The sequence below is a fragment of the Papaver somniferum genome, chromosome 9, assembly GCF_003573695.1.
Source record: "Papaver somniferum cultivar HN1 chromosome 9, ASM357369v1, whole genome shotgun sequence".
Taxonomy (NCBI): domain Eukaryota; kingdom Viridiplantae; phylum Streptophyta; class Magnoliopsida; order Ranunculales; family Papaveraceae; genus Papaver; species Papaver somniferum.
In genome coordinates this window covers 6,117,118-6,137,604 of record NC_039366.1, presented here as the reverse complement: position 1 = coordinate 6,137,604, position 20,487 = coordinate 6,117,118, and the positions used below count along the sequence as shown (strand labels likewise).

The 20,487-nt window shown below is 37.4% G+C and overlaps 3 protein-coding genes across 11 annotated transcripts; 1 reads left to right on the top strand and 2 right to left on the bottom strand.

The window, feature by feature from the left end:
• Positions 1–669: 669 nt before the first annotated feature.
• Positions 670–2,846, top strand: LOC113309138. 6 transcript variants are annotated; one of them, XR_003340350.1, is made up of 6 exons: positions 670–752; positions 1,147–1,190; positions 1,363–1,434; positions 1,743–1,949; positions 2,257–2,383; positions 2,493–2,846. XR_003340350.1 is itself a non-coding variant. In XM_026557557.1 (4 exons), the coding sequence occupies exons 1-4, from the start codon at positions 728–730 to the stop codon at positions 2,350–2,352; spliced, it is 237 nt and encodes a 78-aa protein (XP_026413342.1). In that variant the 5' UTR covers positions 676–727; the 3' UTR covers positions 2,353–2,846. The 6 variants fall into 6 exon arrangements, 1 of the variants encoding a protein (XP_026413342.1); XR_003340349.1 differs by having other exon boundaries at positions 2,257–2,846; XR_003340354.1 differs by having other exon boundaries at positions 681–752; positions 1,373–1,434; positions 2,257–2,846.
• Positions 2,847–4,095: 1,249 nt separating this feature from the next.
• Positions 4,096–6,688, bottom strand: LOC113307710 (SKP1-like protein 21). 4 transcript variants are annotated; one of them, XM_026556158.1, is made up of 2 exons: positions 6,574–6,688; positions 4,096–5,299 (listed from the first exon to the last, which is right to left on the bottom strand). In XM_026556158.1, exon 2 carries the CDS (start codon positions 5,276–5,278, stop codon positions 4,277–4,279), a length of 1,002 nt encoding a protein of 333 aa, XP_026411943.1. In that variant the 5' UTR covers positions 5,279–5,299; positions 6,574–6,688; the 3' UTR covers positions 4,096–4,276. The 4 variants fall into 4 exon arrangements, with proteins under 4 accessions (XP_026411943.1, XP_026411946.1, XP_026411945.1 ...); XM_026556161.1 differs by having other exon boundaries at positions 4,096–5,307; positions 6,574–6,681; XM_026556160.1 differs by having other exon boundaries at positions 4,096–5,307; positions 5,997–6,674.
• Positions 6,689–15,524: 8,836 nt separating this feature from the next.
• On the bottom strand, positions 15,525–16,727 carry LOC113311232 (F-box protein CPR1-like). The gene has a single exon (XM_026560075.1). It carries the CDS (start codon positions 16,725–16,727, stop codon positions 15,525–15,527), a length of 1,203 nt encoding a protein of 400 aa, XP_026415860.1.
• Between the last annotated feature and the right edge of the window lie 3,760 nt (positions 16,728–20,487).

Genomic DNA, 20,487 nt, shown 5'->3' with positions numbered 1-20,487 from the left:
GGGGTAATAAATCTTCTATCACAGCATGTTGTTTTCTATTCTGGTCACTTTGGACGAGAAGAAGTGAACTCGTGTTCAATCAAGCACCATCCACTCTCGCAGACACTATGGAAAGATCTATGGCACAACAACAAGAATTTGAATGGGCTCTAACGATTTCCCCTCCAGTTGTCCCGGGAGAACCTCCGACTCGAACTGCTACAAACATAACCAAAACAACCATAACCATTCAAGTAGGCACTAGTCCAAAATCAGGTTTTTATGACACTTGAAGTTCGCCGAAAACGACAGATTCCATGTGTCGTAGAATATTTTACAGTTTGGATTTGTCGAATATTTTGAATTTGATAACCTACACCAATAATCTGTCATTTTATTTGGTATCTATTTTCCCCCATTACCTGTAAGTTCCACCTCAACAATAATTCCCACAAAAATAATTTAGATTTTTTAACCGAAAAAAGAAATTCCCTATGCCGTTGATAATTAAAGATCCGGCGGCTGATATTTGGGATTGGAATTATATTAGAATCCGAATGAAAACTAACACTCATTTGAGACCTTTGATAAAAGTGATCCTACGACCAACCTAACTCCTAAAAACCTTGAAATAACTTCCACCGTGTCGTGGGTTTATTAAAGATAAACCTTCTCATAACCTTTCTCTACCTAATTTTTCTGGTTTTTTTTTTTCCAGATATCCTTAAACATTTCAAGTGAAGAAACTATGGATAGAGCTGGAGGCGAAATTGGTAAGGGTTTTTGTGATTTTAATTCAATCATCTTAGTTTTTTATGAACTTCTAATTAAATCGAGGGTTTTCATCTATGGGACTTTAATTGATTCAAATTCGAATTTAGGGTTTTCGGTATTTTGAATTTTGCATTCAAAAGAAGATAAAACCCCCAAAATCACGGCTGCTATAACCCCTAGTTGATTGAAATTTTTCGAATCCTTTGATTTGAAATGCACAACTTTCACAATCAGATTAACCCTCATGTTCCACCACCGGTTCCTCATACCCTAAACCAGTTCATACCATCTACAGCAAAATCTATGTTTGATATGTAAGAATTTAGTTATCTCAGTAATGATTTTTGGAGCTTATGATGCTCCCATTCTAAATAATCTTGTTTTCTGTTTTAGGAAGAAGGTTAAAGAAGATACTAAGGAGCAAAAGCAAAAACAAGGTGAACTGAAATCTACATTACCCTTTTATGCTGCCTCTGGGAAAAGAGGCGGAAGAAGTTTTGATAGATTTACTTAGATGTTTATGTAGTTGATGTCAATTTCGCTTTATATTTGGTTCTTCTTGTTTTTAGCTATGCACTAGTCAATTATTGAGGACATATGGAATGGCAGGGTAGTGCAGGTACCTGGAGTGATGGAAAATTGGTCACTAAAATAGGAAGGAACAGTGATAGTGTGATGGCAGTAAGTATCAGGACCCTTTATATTTTCGTTAATGTGCAAAATCCAACTTTTAACATATAGATATCAGGACCAATGATGGAAAATTGGTCACTGCAAAATTTTGTAATTCATTTTAGACCTGCTCGGATTCAATTGATTTTTTTTGGATTGCTTAACAGGTAGGGGATTTCCTACGTAATACAAACCAAAATCGTATTTTAGCATTAATTCTTAATTTATGTTATATGTAGTCATCTGTAGTTTGAAGAATTTTAACACCTGATTCCATACAATTTTATTAATTCTGCACAATTTTATCACCTCTACAGCTGAAAGTTATTGGCCACACCTGATCTGCATAAATGTGATCTTTTGGTTGATTCTGAAATGTTTGAGGAGGATAACGTGTCAGCATTGCTTTCTATCTCGTTAGTTTTAAAAACCTTTACAGCCTAAAATCTAGTGAGTGGAAGCTGTTAGGTGCAAGGAGCATCAGCAGGTCTCTCCAACTCTGACAAAATCCTCAACGACCATGGGTAAGGAGCTTATTCTTGAGTCTATATGTGATATTTTCTGGTCATGAGGGGATTGAGAATTTCTGTTCTTAATCACGGCTTATCATTTTCCCCGTTTCTAAACCATGAAATATCTGGTCTTTAATTTGGTTTTAAGTGATTGTTTCCTCCCTTACTCAGATAAACCCCATAAGCATGAGAAGATATGTCTATATTTCTTGAGCATCTGTTCTTGCAATGTAATACATGCTCTTCAACATCTTGTTGATCCCTTAAATAATCTTGGCTGAGGAGGTAGCAAATAATTGAATTTTTTATGTTCACACAGGTTTCAGATTCAGATACAATCTTGCAGAGTTTTCACTTGCTGAGTGTGCATCTGACCTCAGTTGATTTGTGCAGACGTACAATAACTTTCAGTTGATTTCCGGCAACACCACAAGATCTGGGCTTGAGTTACACCTTCTTAACTCAAAAGAATGTTTGAAGATTCTTAATTCTTTTAATTGCTTAACATTGATGATTTACTATAATGTACTTACTTTGTTCATTTTCTCTTTATAGATTACTATCAACTTTGGTCCCATACTGCTGGTGGACAGAATCTAGTAATTGGATGCCTCTTGAGGAATTTAAAGAACAAAGCAGTTGGACGTTTTAACTGTAGTACGCCACCAAATGATGAAAATTATGAAGTCCTTATCGATGAAGTTATTGATATCCCTATGGAACAGTTGAAGGTATTGATCCCGACGAGACGATTGAATGGCCAAAGCAATACGTAACTCATGGACGTGCATATTCATACTGTTTTTTTTTTCTTCTTCTTTGTTGTTTTGAACATGAAGCAACTTTTGTTGTTGAATTTAAAGTTGTTTGGGTTGTTAAGTTGTTAATTGAATTCAAAGTTAATGTTAACAGAATGAATCTTATAAAATTCATACATTGCCTTGTCTATCTATAGTATTAATCAAATTACAATAAGGAAAAAAAAGGGGGAAAAATACATTCTCGTAGATTCAGATTTAGCTGAACGGACTCACCTGAACCAGAAAGGGGGAAAAATACATTCTCGTAGATTCAGATTTAGCTGAACGGACTCACCTAAACCAGATTAGGCTGAATATCTGATTATAGAATTTCTACACTCATCATCAATCATTATTTTTGGACAAAACAAATTGATTGTTAATTTTAGACAAATACTAACCGTCCTATAATAAATAGTACATAAAAAATAGGACAGACTTTAGGACGGGCAATATTGGTCTTATAACTTGATTTACGACAGATTTGGCCTGTACTGAATTGCGCATTCTGGACTAGTGAGGTTGGTGCAAGCCAACATCAGACTGGATTAAAGTCAACACTGATGGAGCTGTTAGAGACCACCCAGGTATGGCGGGAGCAGATTTCATTTGCAGGGACTCGAATGCACAAACGATAATGGCTCTTGCTCAACCGCTAGGATTAACCTCAGCGCTCACAGCAGAAACTTGGGCAACAATATTAGTAACCAGAATTGCCACGGAAAGAGGATGGCCTAAAGTGTTATTTGAGGCAGATTCTGAAAGTCTCATACACTTCATTAAAACTCCAGCAGAAGCCCCTTGGTATATTTCAGAAATGGTGACAGAAATTAAGCACCGGATGAGCCAAATTCCATGTTGTGCTACTCAGCACAATTACAGAGAAGGAAACCAAGCAGCAGATGGTCTAGCGAACTATGCGGCGGACGGTAGCCAAGCTGGAAACTACTCAAGCTCAATATGAGACCAGACGAACACGGCTTTTGTTAACCATATTCTATTAGGCGATTCTAGGAGAATCACATTCCCTCGTGTAATAACAGTTTAGTTGCTTTTTATTATATGCATGCTTCAAAAAAAAAAAAAAAAAGTTCATGGAGATATCATATTAGTACATTTTGTCGCTTACCTATTGAATCCGTTTTAGAATGCAGACAAGTGTGTAAATCAATGAGAAATCTTCTCCAATGAATGGACTGTAATAATCATAGTAATTACAATTACTTTGTTGATCACCACCTCCAATTATGTTTTCATCGTAAACTATAAGTAGATTTATATGCTGGCACAAAAATTTTAGTAGATGCTGGAGATCCTCCAGAGAAAGATCCAACAAAACCGTGGGCTTGGGCCGAGTATACAAATGAGGTCAAAATTTCATTCCAATGTAAATAAAGAATATTTTCAAAGAACAGAAAACACATACAGATGTTTGAAAACAGCATCGGAATAAAGAAAAAAGAAAAAATAGCATCGAGACCTCTATTTTTGTGGAACACTTTTAGTATCCACTTTTCAAGTCATATCCAAATAGCTGGTCTAGCCTACAAGGGTATGGTGTCTCGTCAAGGAATTGTTTCCTTTCGGTGAAATGGAAGCATGCCTTCCTTCTTGCGCTAATGACAGGACCTCCTGCATTCTCTCAGTCCAATCTAAATTCAATCTCCTAGCGAATTCCTCCACCTCCCTATCGAGTTCTTCCTTCATTGCGGGGTCTAGCTCATCATCGTCAATATCATAATCAAAATCGATTTTAGATGATTCATCTGCTAAATCTTGAAATTCTGAAGTCTGACTAGAACTGGTGCTCATTTCACCGTTTAGGAGTGCACGAGGAACTTCCTTCTTGTCTTTATCACTGTTTGTACATGATTCTTTTTGCTGATCTTTCCTTTTACGGTTTCTCTTTTTATGTTTAGGAGCTTTACTCGCCTTTGAATCTTCATTGATATACGACAACAGATCGTCAACAGAGCATTCAGCGTCCATCCGCTCTTCTTCAACGTCAGAAGTCTTCTGCTTCTCTCTCTCCTTTAATTGTTTCCTCTTTCTGGCATAAAGTCGATTAAGCAGCCTGATTCGCGGATCATCAGTTGTGTTTCTTAAAGGCTCCAACTTCTCCTCCTCCGTGAGATCATCAGGTATGTGAAATGTCTCACGAATTTCCTCAGGTGTTTTCCCTTCAATCATCCGAGCAAGTGCTCGGCAGGTGAGATCAACCAAAGGTTTCAGTTTTAAACTGTCAGCAGCAGCAGCCAATTCACATAACCTTCCTGTATCAATTCGGATGAACTTCTCATCAAAAGATTTGCGCTCCTTATTAGAGCGACCCAGTGCTTGGTGAAACCGGCAATACTCGAGTATTAAGCCTAATATAACTGTATTGTTGACTCGTTGGGGAAGTAAAATAGCACTCTTCTTTGTTGAACCCATGCTATTCTGAAACACTTCTCTGCAAATCATTGGGATAACCATAGCAACCTCTTCTTCTACTTGCTCGATTGAACCATCACAAGTTTCTAACCAGATGTAAGACTTCATACCGGTGGTTCGTCAATGTGTCTGTTCCACTGAAGCAAAATTATTATTCTTACTCAAAATCAGAGAATAGACAACTTTAGAGTTTCTGTCGAACATATCAGAATTCACACAATGCTAAGACCCAAGGGTTATGACTCCTTTTTGTAAATTTAGATAGAATCTGCCAAGAATTAGAACTCCTAACATGGAACAAATTCCTAATCTGATTGTACATGAAAATATAATAAAAAGTCTTTGAAAAGCGAAAATTGATCATAGGTATCATCCTTCATCTAATGTCAACTAGGGGGTAGGACAAGGACATGCAGATTTCCGAGAGTTATGGATGCTAATCATGGGATAAAGTCGAAGAAGAAAAGCAAAAATTCACCTTAAGTACCAGTACTCACACTAGGATACTCGCAAAATAGTCAATCTCAGTTACTGAACATATTAAAACGCAGAACAAAACATGAAATAAGATTTCTGTGTATGCAGCAATTTCCAACTTAGGATTGAGATTGGTGCTCTAGGGGAAATCCTCATAAAATTGAGATTACTCAGGCCGGTGATAATTCAGGAGCCTTTAATAGACCGAGCCGAAACAACAGAACCGAAAAATGAAAAGTTCCTTAAAGACATCAGATCTTAACCGAAAGATTTCCACTAAAGTGCTCAACTAATTTTCATCAGAACATACCCAATTACAGACTTGTAATCACCATAAATGCAGACATACCTGTGAAAATATGAATTTGGTGATTGAGGTATCTTCTTCTTGTATTCTCCCGGTGGTTGGGTTCCAAACACACAAGAAGTCCTCACCACCAACACCACATAACCATGATAAAATATTTAACTTCAGTTAGTCTTAACATTTACCAAAATTTGCTACCCCGTTATGTGTATATGTTTCGGACTTTTAGTAAACAGTTTGCGTGCCAACACAAATTCTTCCATTCATACTCAGCAGAACAAGATTCAGACAAACCCAATACTCAAATTAAACATAATTTCAAGAATAAGAGGAGAAATAGAAGATAGCAATCGAAATCAACTTAATCTAGCTCAGGCAATATCACAAACAGTGTCAATGAAGAACCAAAATACAAGATAATTGACGGGTTACGACAGAAATTGAACAAATTAAAAAGAATGATAATCAAATGAAAAATTCTATGGCATTTAGTTATCCTACTATCATGAACAAGAACGATTCAGTGAATGACGAAAGGGAGGCGGTGATGAAAACAATTACAGAATTGGGTATAATTACTAAATGAAGCTAAAATGGAGGTGGAAGATATGTCAATTACCTGTAAGGTGAATGAATTTACCGGTTGTTAGACCGCCGTGAACGGTTAAATCCGGCCACTGGTTTTGGAAGCGCCGAGAGTGAGAGACTATGAAAGGAAAAACGTGATGAACAAAGAGTGGAAGAGAGAGACGAAGAGAAGTCGAGGATATTGTTATTAACCTAACCGCCGTTAATTCCCTTAACGGTTTGACCAAAATTCAGTTCACTAACGGATAAACCAACCCAAGTACTGACAAAGGGTGTATTGAGCAGGGGTGGATTTAACCAAACATTGTATTGAGCCAGGTTTGGAGTAGGGCTGCACAAACCCGACCCTACCCGCCGAACCGACCCACACCCGCCTGTTTTCACTCGCACCCGACCCTACCCGTTGATGGCACAGGTCGACTATGACTTGCAGCTCCTAATACCCTCCCTCGAGCGAGTCGACTATGATTTTGGCATTACCCAACGTGACTTACCCGCTCACCCGCATAAATATTTCGTGACCCTTAGATTATTTCCTAGATTGAATCACACTCATAGAAATGTGAAAAAAGTATCTAACCTAAATACCTAGACGGCTAAACCTTTGTCAATTCTTACTCCTCTCTGTTCACTCTCAGAGGCGCAGTTTCTCTTCTTCATTCAGAAATCAGATTCACTCTTCATCACTCTTCAAATCACCGTCTAATCACCACCATCACCAGCAGCAACAGGCTAATTAGGTAAGGTCGGATCCGATTTTTTTTTTAATTAGGTATGGAATTGATACCATGAATTTGATTTTGTTTTTGTTTATTTTCTTCTCAAGATTAAGCCATGAATACGATTTTGTTTATCATGCAAGGGTTTCGTTTTTGACTTCATAATCTCCTTGTTGTTCACAGGAATCACATCAAAAATAAAAGAAAGGGGATTTGTAACAAAAACCCTAGCTAGGCATCCTAAGCTGCAATCTATCAAGCACAAAAAGTAATTTACATACCACTTTTACTACTCTTTTATCTTTCTTTTTTGTTTGTCTTTTCTTATTTTGTTTCTTGTTTTTGTAAAATGCAGTAAACTTGTATGAACATATTTTCGCTTTTCTTTTGTGTATTGCTTTCTTTGTGAGGGTGGTGTTGATTAACTTTATTTGATCTGTTCTTGGTTTTGTCAACAACAACACTAATTACTGTCTATGTGTCTCTATATGTGATGGTTACATGATTTCTCTTTGGGTGTGTAATTGAATCATTATAGTCACTTACATGGAGTAACTTACTTCTCAGTTCTTTATCTGTTAATTATGTTGGATGACGGGTAAACCCGCCACCCGCCTGACCTAACCCGTTGAAATGTGGGTCGGGTGAAAACCTACCCGTTTTAATGTTGAGTCGACTACGGGTGATATCTTCAAATACCCGCCATCAGCAGGTAGGGTGGCGGGTGAGTCCAAACCCGGCCTACCCGACCCAATGTGCATCCCTAGTTTGGAGGATAGGGTGCAGAAGTTTTGGCAAGTTAGATAAGGGTGCAAACCGGGATTTTATACCAAAAATGTCAAAAGTATTTATGATTAAGGTTTGGGGAGCCGGGCTGGTTTTCGGGTAATTGCTAAAATTTCCATGGTATTCAATTTTATTGATAATATAATTCCATGAAAATGCGAGGTATACGATTTATTTAAATTTTTGTGGAATCTTATGAATATATAAAGGAAAGTGCATTATCTTCTTTCACAAATCTCTGATCAATCTGATTTTGATTCTTCTCCTCATAGCTCTTTGGGTTCAAATGACTTCAATTCCCCAATCTTTCAAAATGCTATAGAAAATGAACTTCTTGATGAAATTCTTTAAATCAATATGGGTAGTTTACGATGTGTCTCAATACCAAGTCTGATGATACACTTCACATAAGTGAACAGATTGAGCCACTCAAAAACCAGGCTGCAGAAAAAGGAAAAAGGATCATTCAGGTATGTATCCTATTTCATTTCTATAAATCCTCAACACTTGCCTGCTACAATCTATTATAACTGCAGCCATAAATTTTTTTAAAGATTATACATACAATTTTAATTTACATTGCTTAATTCTCATTTTCTATTCTGCTTGACTGTTCTTATTTTTAGACTCAGATTTCTTAAATTAACCTTTCTTTTTATTCTGCCATGAAAATTCTAGCTTGGAACACACAAGGGTGTGGTCAGAAAAAAACTCAGCAACACTTAAATAACCTGTGAAATAATGAAAAACCATGCATTTTGTTTTTGTCTGAAACCAATGAGAAAAGTACTTGATTACTTCCCAAGTACCCACTTTATAGATCCAGATGGAATAGCTATAGGTTTGGCAATTGGTTGGGTGGATGGAATTCATTTTGAGGTGGTTCAGTGGAACCTTAACATGATCAATGTCAATGTTAAAAATAATTTTTACTCAAAGGAGTGGCTTTTAACTTGTTTTTATGGTGCCCCTAAACACGAAAACAAACTAGGAATCATGGGTTATCTAAGCAAAAATTGGGAGCTGCCAGAGATGAAGATAAAAAGTGTGGTTTTTGTCAGAATATGGAAGAATCTACTTACCACCTGTTTTTTGAATATGATTTTGCAAAGGTTGTTTGGAGCTTACCACCAATGACCTCACAGGGAGTATCTCTAAACCCACATCATGCTAAATCCATCTTAGAACACTATAATGAATGGCAGAAAGGAAATATACATTCTATTTTTATGGAACTAGCTGCAACTAAGCAGTGTTGGTTCATATGCAAAGAACGATGCCTTAGAGTTTTTGAAAATAAAACTAGGACACCTGAACAATTATCTCTAGATATATCTAGGCACTTTGCTTACTGGCATCCAAAAAATAGAGTAAAAACACATGAAACTAACAACATTACTCAGACCAGGGATATTTACTGGAATTTACCTGTTGAAAACACATTTAAATTGAACTGTGATGCCTCTTGGTTTTCTGAGATCACTAATACTGAGGTTGGTTCTATCGTTCGCAATTGGACAAGCACCTTTCAAGAAGCAGAAATTGGATGGTGCGGGACCTTTTCAGTCGAAGAAGCAGAAGCTCTAACTCTGCTAAGGGCAACACAATGGGCCACCAGAAACAACATCCAAAATCTGGCGATAGAAGGTGACAATCAGGCAACAATATGGTATTTACAAGGAAAGGAAACAACTGTTCAATGGCAATACAACACAATCTTGGAAGAAGTTAAATTATTAGCAGATTAATTAGTTTCTTCTCTAGGCTTTCAATACGTAGATAGAAGAGCATACAAGGTGGCATACTTGTTGGCAAAGGAGGGGCGACGATCAAGTAACACAACTTCTTGGAATGATCAACCTCCTAGTTTTTTAATTCCTGCAATCGCTTTTGACATTGTCAAAGCGTATGATATATGTAATTTCAATAACATTATCCTTGTATCTGGTTTTGTCGAAGTTAATCCAACAAATTCAATCATTGGAAGAGCAACTCAACATGAGTCTGTCTCTGAAGAGTCTGATTTCGCAGATTAATGGAGACTCAGTAGTATAAGTTTAAGAAAAAAACTCAAAACGCAAGGCTACTGCAAAAAGTTTATGGATTCTCGGCCAACATCACAATCACCACAACAACCCCCTTCCCCAACAGCCTTGCCTCCTCCACAACTGATACCACCATTGCCGCCAGTACTAGCAATATAATTGCTGCAACAACCACCAACAGTGCCTTAACACCACCAGAAAAGCCTGTGTCCCCGCCACTAGCACCAAGGCCATCCTACCTCTACTAGCACCGACCCCAGCGCCACCACCACTGCCCTACTACCAGCACAACCGTTGTCAACGTCCTGTCCGCTACAACCACCAGCACTAGGACCATCGGCACCGCCATCAAAGATGCACCACCATCAAAATAATATCTATTTTGTAAATTTGTATTATTCCTCTTTTTTCCATTAAAAAAAATCCAATATAATCTATCATATTCATTAATGTTTTCTAGATTCTATATAACCTTGCATTTTTAGGGGCAATCCAAAAAGATTTTGAGGAGACTAATAAAATAAAAATAGAATCACAAAGAAGTAAAATGAGCCAACCCCTTATCTACACATTTTTCGTAATGGCTAATCTATCCTTGATTAATTAGTGTCAATCGTTAGTAATAGGAAATTATTTGAGTTATTAAGATTTTAGAGAAGAAGAAAGGGAAAAAAGCTAGGTTTACCTAGCATCTCAGAATCGTTAGATAATAGAGTAGTTTATCTACCAAGACTACCGATTATATATTCAGTAGATAATGAATATTGCAAGACTACCGATCGTGCATCTCTATTTGAACATAAAGGTATAATAGGTAGATAAAGTACTCTATTATCTACGGATTGTACACTCGTTAGTCTCGTGATATTCATTATCTACCGATTGTGATAGTCATCCCAAATTTTGTTTTTAAAACTAGTAAAGTTTCGGATTTCTCTACTTTCACAATCGGTGGTTTAGTGAAGTTCATTATCTACGGATTGTATAGTCGGTAGTCTCGTGATGTTTATTATCTACCAGTTGTACAATCTGTTTGTGATGTCAATAATCTCCTACAAGTAATTAACAAGTTCAGTACTGTATCGGGTCAACAGAAAATTTTGAAAAATCAGCAGTTTTCGTCAATTGAAAATTATTCCGGATATTATTTTCCTTGCCGGACAGATACAAGTCTACACAATTGGTGGCCACCTGCACAGATGGAGGGATAAACCAAATCATATGGCAGTGTCCATGTAAACGGAGCTCTTTACCGGGATGCAGGTTTAGACATGATAGTATCATCTTGATTTATTATACGAGAAGTTCTGTTTCATCCAATTTGTACGAGAGCACAGACGTGTGGGGTAGATGTGTGCTTGGGATCTTAGGGGAACGAATGCACCACATGTATGGTGGGTAGGATATGGCCTATTTCGCCTTCCTATCCGCCATTCAACGGGTAAGAAAATTTTTACCCGCCACCTACCTTCCGTTAAGGGGGTAAGATCCTACCCGACCCATCAAATGGCGGATCGGGTGGGTAGCGGCCGGGTTTTATTTCCCCTTCTATGTTTTGGACCTTCGTTTTTTTTTTTTAGATCATAAAGATAAATTCATTACTGAGGGAAAAACAGTTACACAGAGTTATCCATCTCTAAAATAGAGTGGATGCATCTAGATGGTTGTTCTGACCACACTTGATTACAAGCATATTTTTTGGCATATTTGGATAGCCCATATGCCGCTTCATTACTAGTCCTAGGAATAAAAGTACATTCAACATTACTAAGAGATTCAATTATTCTACTAATATCGGAAAGAAGGTTATGATCCTGCCATAAAACATTTCCAGAATTTGAAGTCACAACCTCAATGATAGTTTTGCAGTCACCTTCAATGATAATGTTGCTCCAAGCTTTAGTCTTGATCCATTCTACAGCTTCTAACAGAGCTAGACCTTCAGCTTGTTCTGATTCTCTTGCTTTTGTCACTTTCACCATGGCCTCCAAGCATCTTCCTGCATAATTTCTTAAAATTAAACCAATTCCACGAGTTTTAGTTTCTTTATAAAAAGCAGCATCAAAGTTCAGTTTTTTCCACTGAACAAGGGTTTTTTCCCATTTCTTCTTTGGTTTCAACACTCCAACCCTGCAGTTATTGTTAGTGCCATGAGATAAGATATTATACTTCAAGCAAAAATTCTTGATGCACATAATGATTTTGTTTGGATGAGTGTCTTTGATTTCAAAGACTTTTATGCATCTATGTTTCCAGATTTGCCACATTATGACTGTGGCTAGCAATAAAGTCTGTTCATTCTTGAAGGGGATGATGCTCTGCTCTTGGGACCAAGATTTGATCCAGTCTTGTAAGGAATTGAAATTTTGTTGAGAGTGCATAGCTTCTGGCAGGATGGCAAACCAAACGGCTTTAACTAAGTCACATTGAATAAGAAGATGAGCATCTGTTTTCATGGTTTGAGCACAGAAGGGGCAGTTGTAATCATCCAACTGAGAGTATCTTCCAATTCTGCCTCTTGTTTGAAGAATTTCTTTTAGGCATCTCCATAAGAATAGGTTTATTTTATATGGGAGTTTTAGATGCCATATCTTCAGCCAAAACTTCTGATCCTCCTTGCTGACATTGTTGCCATTAATTTCTTGAGTTAAAGCCTTGTATGTGGATTGAACTGAAAACATACCATTTCTATTTAAGCTCCAATGAATTCCATCTTTTGTGCCTCCAGTAATTCTTATTTCTTGAATGTCATTTCTTTCTTCTTGATTAAAGAATTGCCTGATTTTCTGTATATTCCATTGTTTACTATCTTGATGAATCAGATACTGAACTGTTTCATTGCTGTTTAGGTGCTGATTGTATTGAGAGAGCTGAGAAGGCTTCTTGTTTCCAATCCAGCTGTGTTTCCAAACTTTTATGATGGACCCATCTCCAACACTTCTGATATAGTATTTCTTCACTATTTGTAGGCCTTTGTAGATGCTCTGCCAAATCCAAGTTCCTTTAGAGGTGATGTTTTCACTTAAAGGGTCTTTGTTGTGGAAATATTTTGCTCTAAGAATTCTCCAACACAGATTGTTGTGCTCAGTGATCATCCTCCAAGCCAACTTTTCTAGAAGAGCTTCATTGAATTTTCTTGTATTTTTGAATCCCATACCTCCTAGTCTTTTTGGTTTACAAACAGCATTCCAAGCAATTGGGTTTGCTCCTCTTTTATTATCTTTGTTCCACCAGTATCTTCTCTGAGTTTTATCAATATTCTCAATGACATTCTTTGGCATTTTGAAGCATCCCATTTGGTAGTTTGACATAGTACTCAGGACAGATTGAACTTGAGTTGACCTCCCATCTTGATCAATGATTTTTCCTTGCCAGGTACTTAGTCTGCCTTGGATTTTATCTTCTATGGGTTTAAAACTTTCTTTTTTATTTCTTCCTATGAAGAGAGGGAGACCAAGATATTTCTTATTTAAACCCATACTTTTCATTTGGAGTAGACCTGTCAGTTGAGAACATCTTTGTGGAGGCATATGTTTGTTGAAGAATACACTTGATTTCTTGAAATTTATGACTTGACCTGAAGCTATGCTGAATTTATTGATGATATCTAGAAGGTTCTTTATAGATGATATAGATTCATGAAGAGACAACATATGACTAGAGATTTTAAATCCCATTCAATTGAATTTTTCTCCCATTCCTAACAGAATCCCTTTGAAGCTCGTCCTCCATGAGGAACACACTAAATTCCGATGAGAAATTTCATCAATCAGGTCACATGCATGTTAATTTCTCACAATGGCAATCATATTGCTCAACTGATTTCAACTAATTTCTTCAAATACAAATGAAACAATACAACATATTTCAGATATAAAAAGAAAAACCCATTCAGATTATTAATTATTTTTTTTTGATAATCATGTGATTATTATGGGCGTACCTAAGATTGGACGTCAATTCAAAACTTCCCAATCAGATTTGCCGGAATTAGACTATTAGGGTGTAAACGAACCAACTGAGTAAAGGGTTTTAACCGAGAGCTTGAAAGATGAACATGAATTTGAGAAGAGTAAGGCCTAGGGTTAGAACTGGGAAAGGGGATGAGTTTCTGACTTTCTGTGTTCGATTTGAGGTGAATATGAAAGAAGACAAAAGAGATAGGCAGAGGAAAAAACAACGATAAAACGGCCAGGAGATAAAAATAATAGAAGGGTTATGTAGTCTTTTCAGTATTAGGCGGGTCGGGTAGGATAATTTCGACCTTTACCCGTCACCCTATCCACTTGCAATCACTCAAAGAGGCCATCTATTAATTTTGGATGAGACAAATGTAAGTTATGACTTTCAAACATATCCATCATAAAAGATTCAAAGTAGCACTGCAGCAGAGAACTACTTAGATCGTCCCACTAGCAAAAAAGTCGGAAGAACTTGGACTCCATAATCTGCACAGCATGGAAAGTGAACACAATTCTAGTATTCTACAAAAGCAAGTCGTTGGGGAGCACCAGAAGTTAGCTGATTTTAGGTCCAACAGGTGATCGTGGTAACTATGGCAGTGGTTACCCCGAACCATTCGAGGAGTGGTCTTGTTCGCACGCAAGGGAGCAAGTTATGAAGAGTAAACTATGAAGAAATAGTTAAACAGACCTATTTAGATAGGAACATGCGATGCTAAAGAGTTAAGACTGGATGAACATAAATTTCATCAAGATCAACAAGTTACAGAAAGAGATAAACCTGAAAAACACAAAAGACCACACACGAGTGATATATATATATAAACACACACAATATCAACAAGTGGTTGCAAGGGAACCTGACTATTGATGGAAGTATAGTACCACTGATTGAGCAGGAGGAGGAGCAGCAGGCCTCATATAAGCACCCAGCTCTGAAGACGGTTCCTTATGATGATGAGTATGGTGGTGCACTGTCAACTGAGCATCCTCTTCAATGGACGAATAATCAAATTTATCATTCGATGTATAATCCTCTTTCACAAGACGAGGATGACACAGAGTACCGCTATCATTGCTGATATTTCTCGGCCTTGGATCCATGCTTATTGAATAATGTGCAGAATATTTGTAAATATCATCTACTAAGTCTTGATTACCATTCATACACACGCACTCAGCTTAATAGGATAGCCTGCTTGACACCACCACCACTTGAGATCTCATCTTATGCCGAACTAGTGCCAATTGCATGATAGCAGGCCTGCTGGGATTCTTGTAACTAGGGAATATTAGGAGGCTTCTTTGACCGTGCTAAAATACTAAATATTTATTTAATTCGGCAAAGAGCTAATTCTACTTGCCCATGCATAGAGTATATACCCGTACAGATATCAACTAGGCCATGTTGAACTTGGAAGACTTACTCCTAAACTAATAGGTTCTAAACAAAAACAAAATAACACATTCTTAGCCTTCGTCTTCAGTTGATTCCTCATCCTCTTCGGTTGATTCCTCGTCTTCAGTTGATTCCTCTAATAGTTCTGTCCCCACGTATGTATCAGAATTGAGTGAAAATAAGCTTTCAACATAGTTAGCTTCTGACGTAAAATATGCCAACCTATCTAAATTCCGTTCAACGGCAGTTCTATGCTTTGGATCATATAACACTAGTTTATGAGAATCCATGAATACAATCTTTCCATTCTTAAAAGACCATATAATCTTCCAACCAGGTTCTGTAACCATAACTGACTTAGTAATTCTCTCATTGGTGATAACATAACGTTTAGTCCAAGATTCACGAACCCCATAAACTTTCATTTCCCACACCTGAACACGACCAAGACCAACCGAATCACCATTATCAGAAACTACACAAAGGCACCCCTCTTCCAACACTCCCACAATAAGAAACTCCAAATTAGGCACTGTTGGTAGTTGAATTTCTTTGAACCATGGCATGCCGCAGCTGATATCCAAATAGACTATGCAAACGCCACATTCCCCTTTGGCTAGCCAATGAAGATCCCCATTAACAAGTACCCCAGTTTTCCAATCACCATAAGTAGACCAGTAAGGTGTTAGAATCCTTTCCCATGAATTTGATCTTAACGAAAAGATTTCCACAAAAGTAGTCAACTCACTTAAACCATCTGCCCCAATTACAAATTTGTAATCATCATTCTTACCATCATATACAAGACCATTTATGCAGATATCGTTGAAATGTATAGATGGTGATTGAGGTATGTTCTTGTATTCCCTGGTTGCTGGGTTCCAAGCACACAAGATATCCTCGCCATCATCAGAATAAACAGAGCAACCATAAAGCCAAAGAAAAACCAGACCATCACAAGAACCAAATAATCTAACACACTGAATTTGTAATTTAAATGGATACCGCATTCTAACTGCAGAATCTTCAAAATCCATGGATGGAACTAAGGAATCATAACCAATAGAGTGCAGATCATCACCAATTCCAAGCAACAGCCTACTATTGCTACTAGAGTTGTTCTTAGTTTGATTGAGGTGTGATTTAACAAAATTAGGATTCGAAATTTGGGAATACCAAGATTTACAAACAGACTTACTTTTTAATACGGATTTGACTGGTAATCTAATCAAGATTTCGTGGTAAATCTCTTCCGGAAGCTTGTTGCTTGACATAGCTAAGGCAATAACACAAACAGTTAGCGTGCCAACACAAACAGTTAGCGTGCCAACACAAACTTTTCAATTCATACTCAGTAGAACAAGATTCAGACGAACCCAATACTTGAATTAAACAGTATTTCAGGAAGACGAGAAGAATCCAAAAATACCAATCGAAATCAACTCAATCTAGCTCAGGCAATATCACAAACAGTATCAAATGAAGAATCAAGATACAAAAACGATAAATGGGTTCCTACAGAATTGAACAGATTAAAACGAGTGATAGTCAAATTCAAACATCAAAGAAAGGATTTATATTGCATTTAGGTATCTTACAATCAAGAACAAGAATGATTCAGTGAATGACGAAACGGAGGCGGTGATGAAAAACAATCATAGAATTGGGAGTATGATTGACCCTGAGGTGGAAGATATCTCAATCTCTCGTTTAATCCGGAAACTGGTTTTGTAGCTAGAGAGTCAGAGAGGCTACGAAAGAAAGCGTGATGAACAAAGAGTGAATAGAGACGAAGAAGGGGAGGATATTCTTTGTTATTAACCTAACGGACGTCAATCTCCATAACAGTTTGACCAAAATATGCAGTTCACTAACGGGTCAACCACTCAAATGCTAACGAAGGACGTATAGAACAGCAGGGCCGTCTTACCGTTTTGGAGTGCTCTAGGATAGGGGTGTGCAACGGACGGACGGTTGCGGATTAGGAGTCACCCGTAACCGAACCGTCAAAGTTGCGGATTTGCAAAATTGAACCTTGACCGACCCAATCACCCGCGGATTTAACCTTTGCGGATCCACGGATTGTACGGGCCGGTTACGGATTAACTGCGGATTTGACCTAGTTTTGATTGTACTTGTTGGGCCTAAATTCAGTTAGTGTCTTAACTTAGTTTTGATTCTATTTGTTGGGCCTAAATTCAGTTAGTGTTTTAAGGACTTTACTTCTTTCTCTTTGGGCCTAAATTCATTTAGTTAACTAAGTGATCAAAGAACTTCACTTCTTTTTCTTTGGGCCTAGGTTCATACTCAGGTAAGAAAACTTTGCTTTTTTCTACGGTTGCGGTAATCCGCTGTTTTCAAATGACAACCGCAACCGCATCCGCACCGCATGCGGATTTGAGAATCCCACCCGTGTCCGGCCCATATGTCTTGCGATTTGGGTGAAATCCGCAATTTTACGGACGGATACGGGTTAAATCCGCGATTCCAGTTTTTATACTCACCCCTACTCTAGGGGAACTTAAAATATGGGGCCTTTTTCTAGGTTATCAAATCAAAGACAGGGTTATATTTTTAGTTTATGGGGAGATACGTCAATATATTTAGGGCTTTGATAGAGGAAGTTATAAAGGCCCCATTATAAATAGAGTTATAAATCCGTTTGGTTTTAGAAGTTCATTGAAGAAGTTCGAGGAGTGGGCCCACTCTCCTCTCACAAGATGCACGCGATAAGTTTGAACCGGCTATACGGCCGAAGGCTACCTAAAAATTTTCAACCTTTTTGGTTGCATTTTGGGGCTTTAAGCTCGTAAATTAGCATAAATGGAATGTTGATTCATAAACCAAAAACTTAGTAACGGTTGTGTAGATGTTTCAAAACATTTAGTAACAATTATAATTGTCACAACATTTCTAATAATTTAAATAACTGTAACAAAATAATTTTAACACTTGTAACTGTCATATATTACCTATAACAACAATAATAATAAAAAAAAATTGGACTCCCAATATTTTGGGGCTCTAGGCGGCTGCCTATACGGCCTAGTGCCTAAGACGGCCCTGGAAACAGGGGTGGATTGAACCAAGGATTGTATCTCATCGCAGGTTAGCTGAAGGTGCAAAATGGATTTTTTATGACTAAAGATTCTAAATGGCAGTCGGGCTCGAATTGGAATATGAAATCTAATAGGGATATATGAATGAATACCACCATCCAATAGTTTATATTAAGATGTGTTTTATAGAGGCGGGAATATTAAATTATTTTTTAAAACAAGTAAAAACTAAATCTAATTATTCCCCACTCTTTTTCAAGTATTCTTTTTCTTTTTTGCCGACTGCTCATTTTGAAAACGATTTCTTTTTACATCGCTGATGAAGACCATGCCGGAAATGATGAAAATAAATATTCAACGCGAGTGTTTCTCTAGATTTTTTTTACATCATCGGCATTATATTAGTGATGAAGACCGTGCCGGAAGTGGTGAAGATCATGCTGGACAACTTGTCTGCATAGTTAGTTGACAGGTATTCAATGCCGAAAAATGGTGCCGACGTGCTCGATAAATAACTTACAATGCCGGCACGGTAAGTTGGGAGTACCCATTTTCCGTATATTTTGTAACATTTGTCGGGATGGCTAAAACTGTGAAGACTCTGCCGTTAAGAAGGTTACCGGCATGGTATTCATACTTCATCTAAGCCGGCACTTTGTTTTTCAAGTGTGCCGATGGCGAATGCAAGATCACCTGAAGATTCAACATACAACCCATGTTCAGAAGACGTCAGAGACATCTCTTTGTTCACTATCAACACTCATTTTAACCAAATTCATATTACCTCAAAAAGTTTCCTTCTAATCTCACCCAAGTGAAGTGATTATGATTTATACTAATCATTATCAAACAAATCTATTAACTTAACTAATTATAATTAACCACTAAATATGATCAGTAAGGGATAAATTAGGAATATACAAATTATCTGGATACAGATGAATTTAATTTACTATTTAAATCCCTATTTTATCTTATCCTCGAATCGCCCATTTAATTTCCGTATCCCAACCACGCATTCTTAATTTGCTAAGGTATTTAATTTTTGCTAAGGTATTTAATTTTCTGGATATTAAACGTTATGGAAATCCGACGTGTCCAATTTATTTAATATATTACGGATTGGTAGGAACATAAGGCTATTGTGGAGTCTTATGGATATCATAAAGCAAAGTATATACATTATTTTCTTTCACAAATCTCAACCCAAAGCATAAGGCTCTTGCCAAAATTTATGGATTTTCAGCCACCGTCACCAACACCACAACCACCACCTTTCCGTCAGCCCTTCCTTCTCCACGTACCACCGCTACTACCGCCACCACTAGCATCATAATGGACGCAACCACCTCTACCACAGCCAGTTTAAGCGCCACTGCCACTAGCACCAGGGTCATCCCTACCTCTACTAGCACCGGCCCCACCGCCACCCCTATTACCAGCACCACCGCTACCATAGATGTCGCCACCCCAACCGCGTACCACCACTGGGACTATTGTCACCCCTATCCCAAATATCCCCATCCTAATAATCTACTTCTATAAATCTGTATTATTCCACTTTTATCCATAAAAAAAAATCCAATGAAATCTACTATATGTTCCACTGATTTTTTCTGAATTTTATATAAGTCCACGTAATGGTGACAAAATCTTAAAATATTACTGTTCATATTGTTCCTGATCCAATGCAGCCCTACAAGACATATCCAAATTTATAGATGCTCATTAAACCACTGGTAAATCTTTCGTATTTTAGGTCCATGAGAAAACTGATGCAGTCCAGTTTTACTCGTAACTGTTATGGTCCAGTTGGTTGTAATTGTTGTAATTCAGTTTCGCAGAAATTTCTACAATCCAGTTGATTTTTTGATCGAAAGAGAAGATTTTATTAGAAATAATGATATACAAAAGAGCTATCAGAGATAACAAGAAAGAAAAAATAGAAAAAAAGAAAAACAGAAACAAAGCAGAA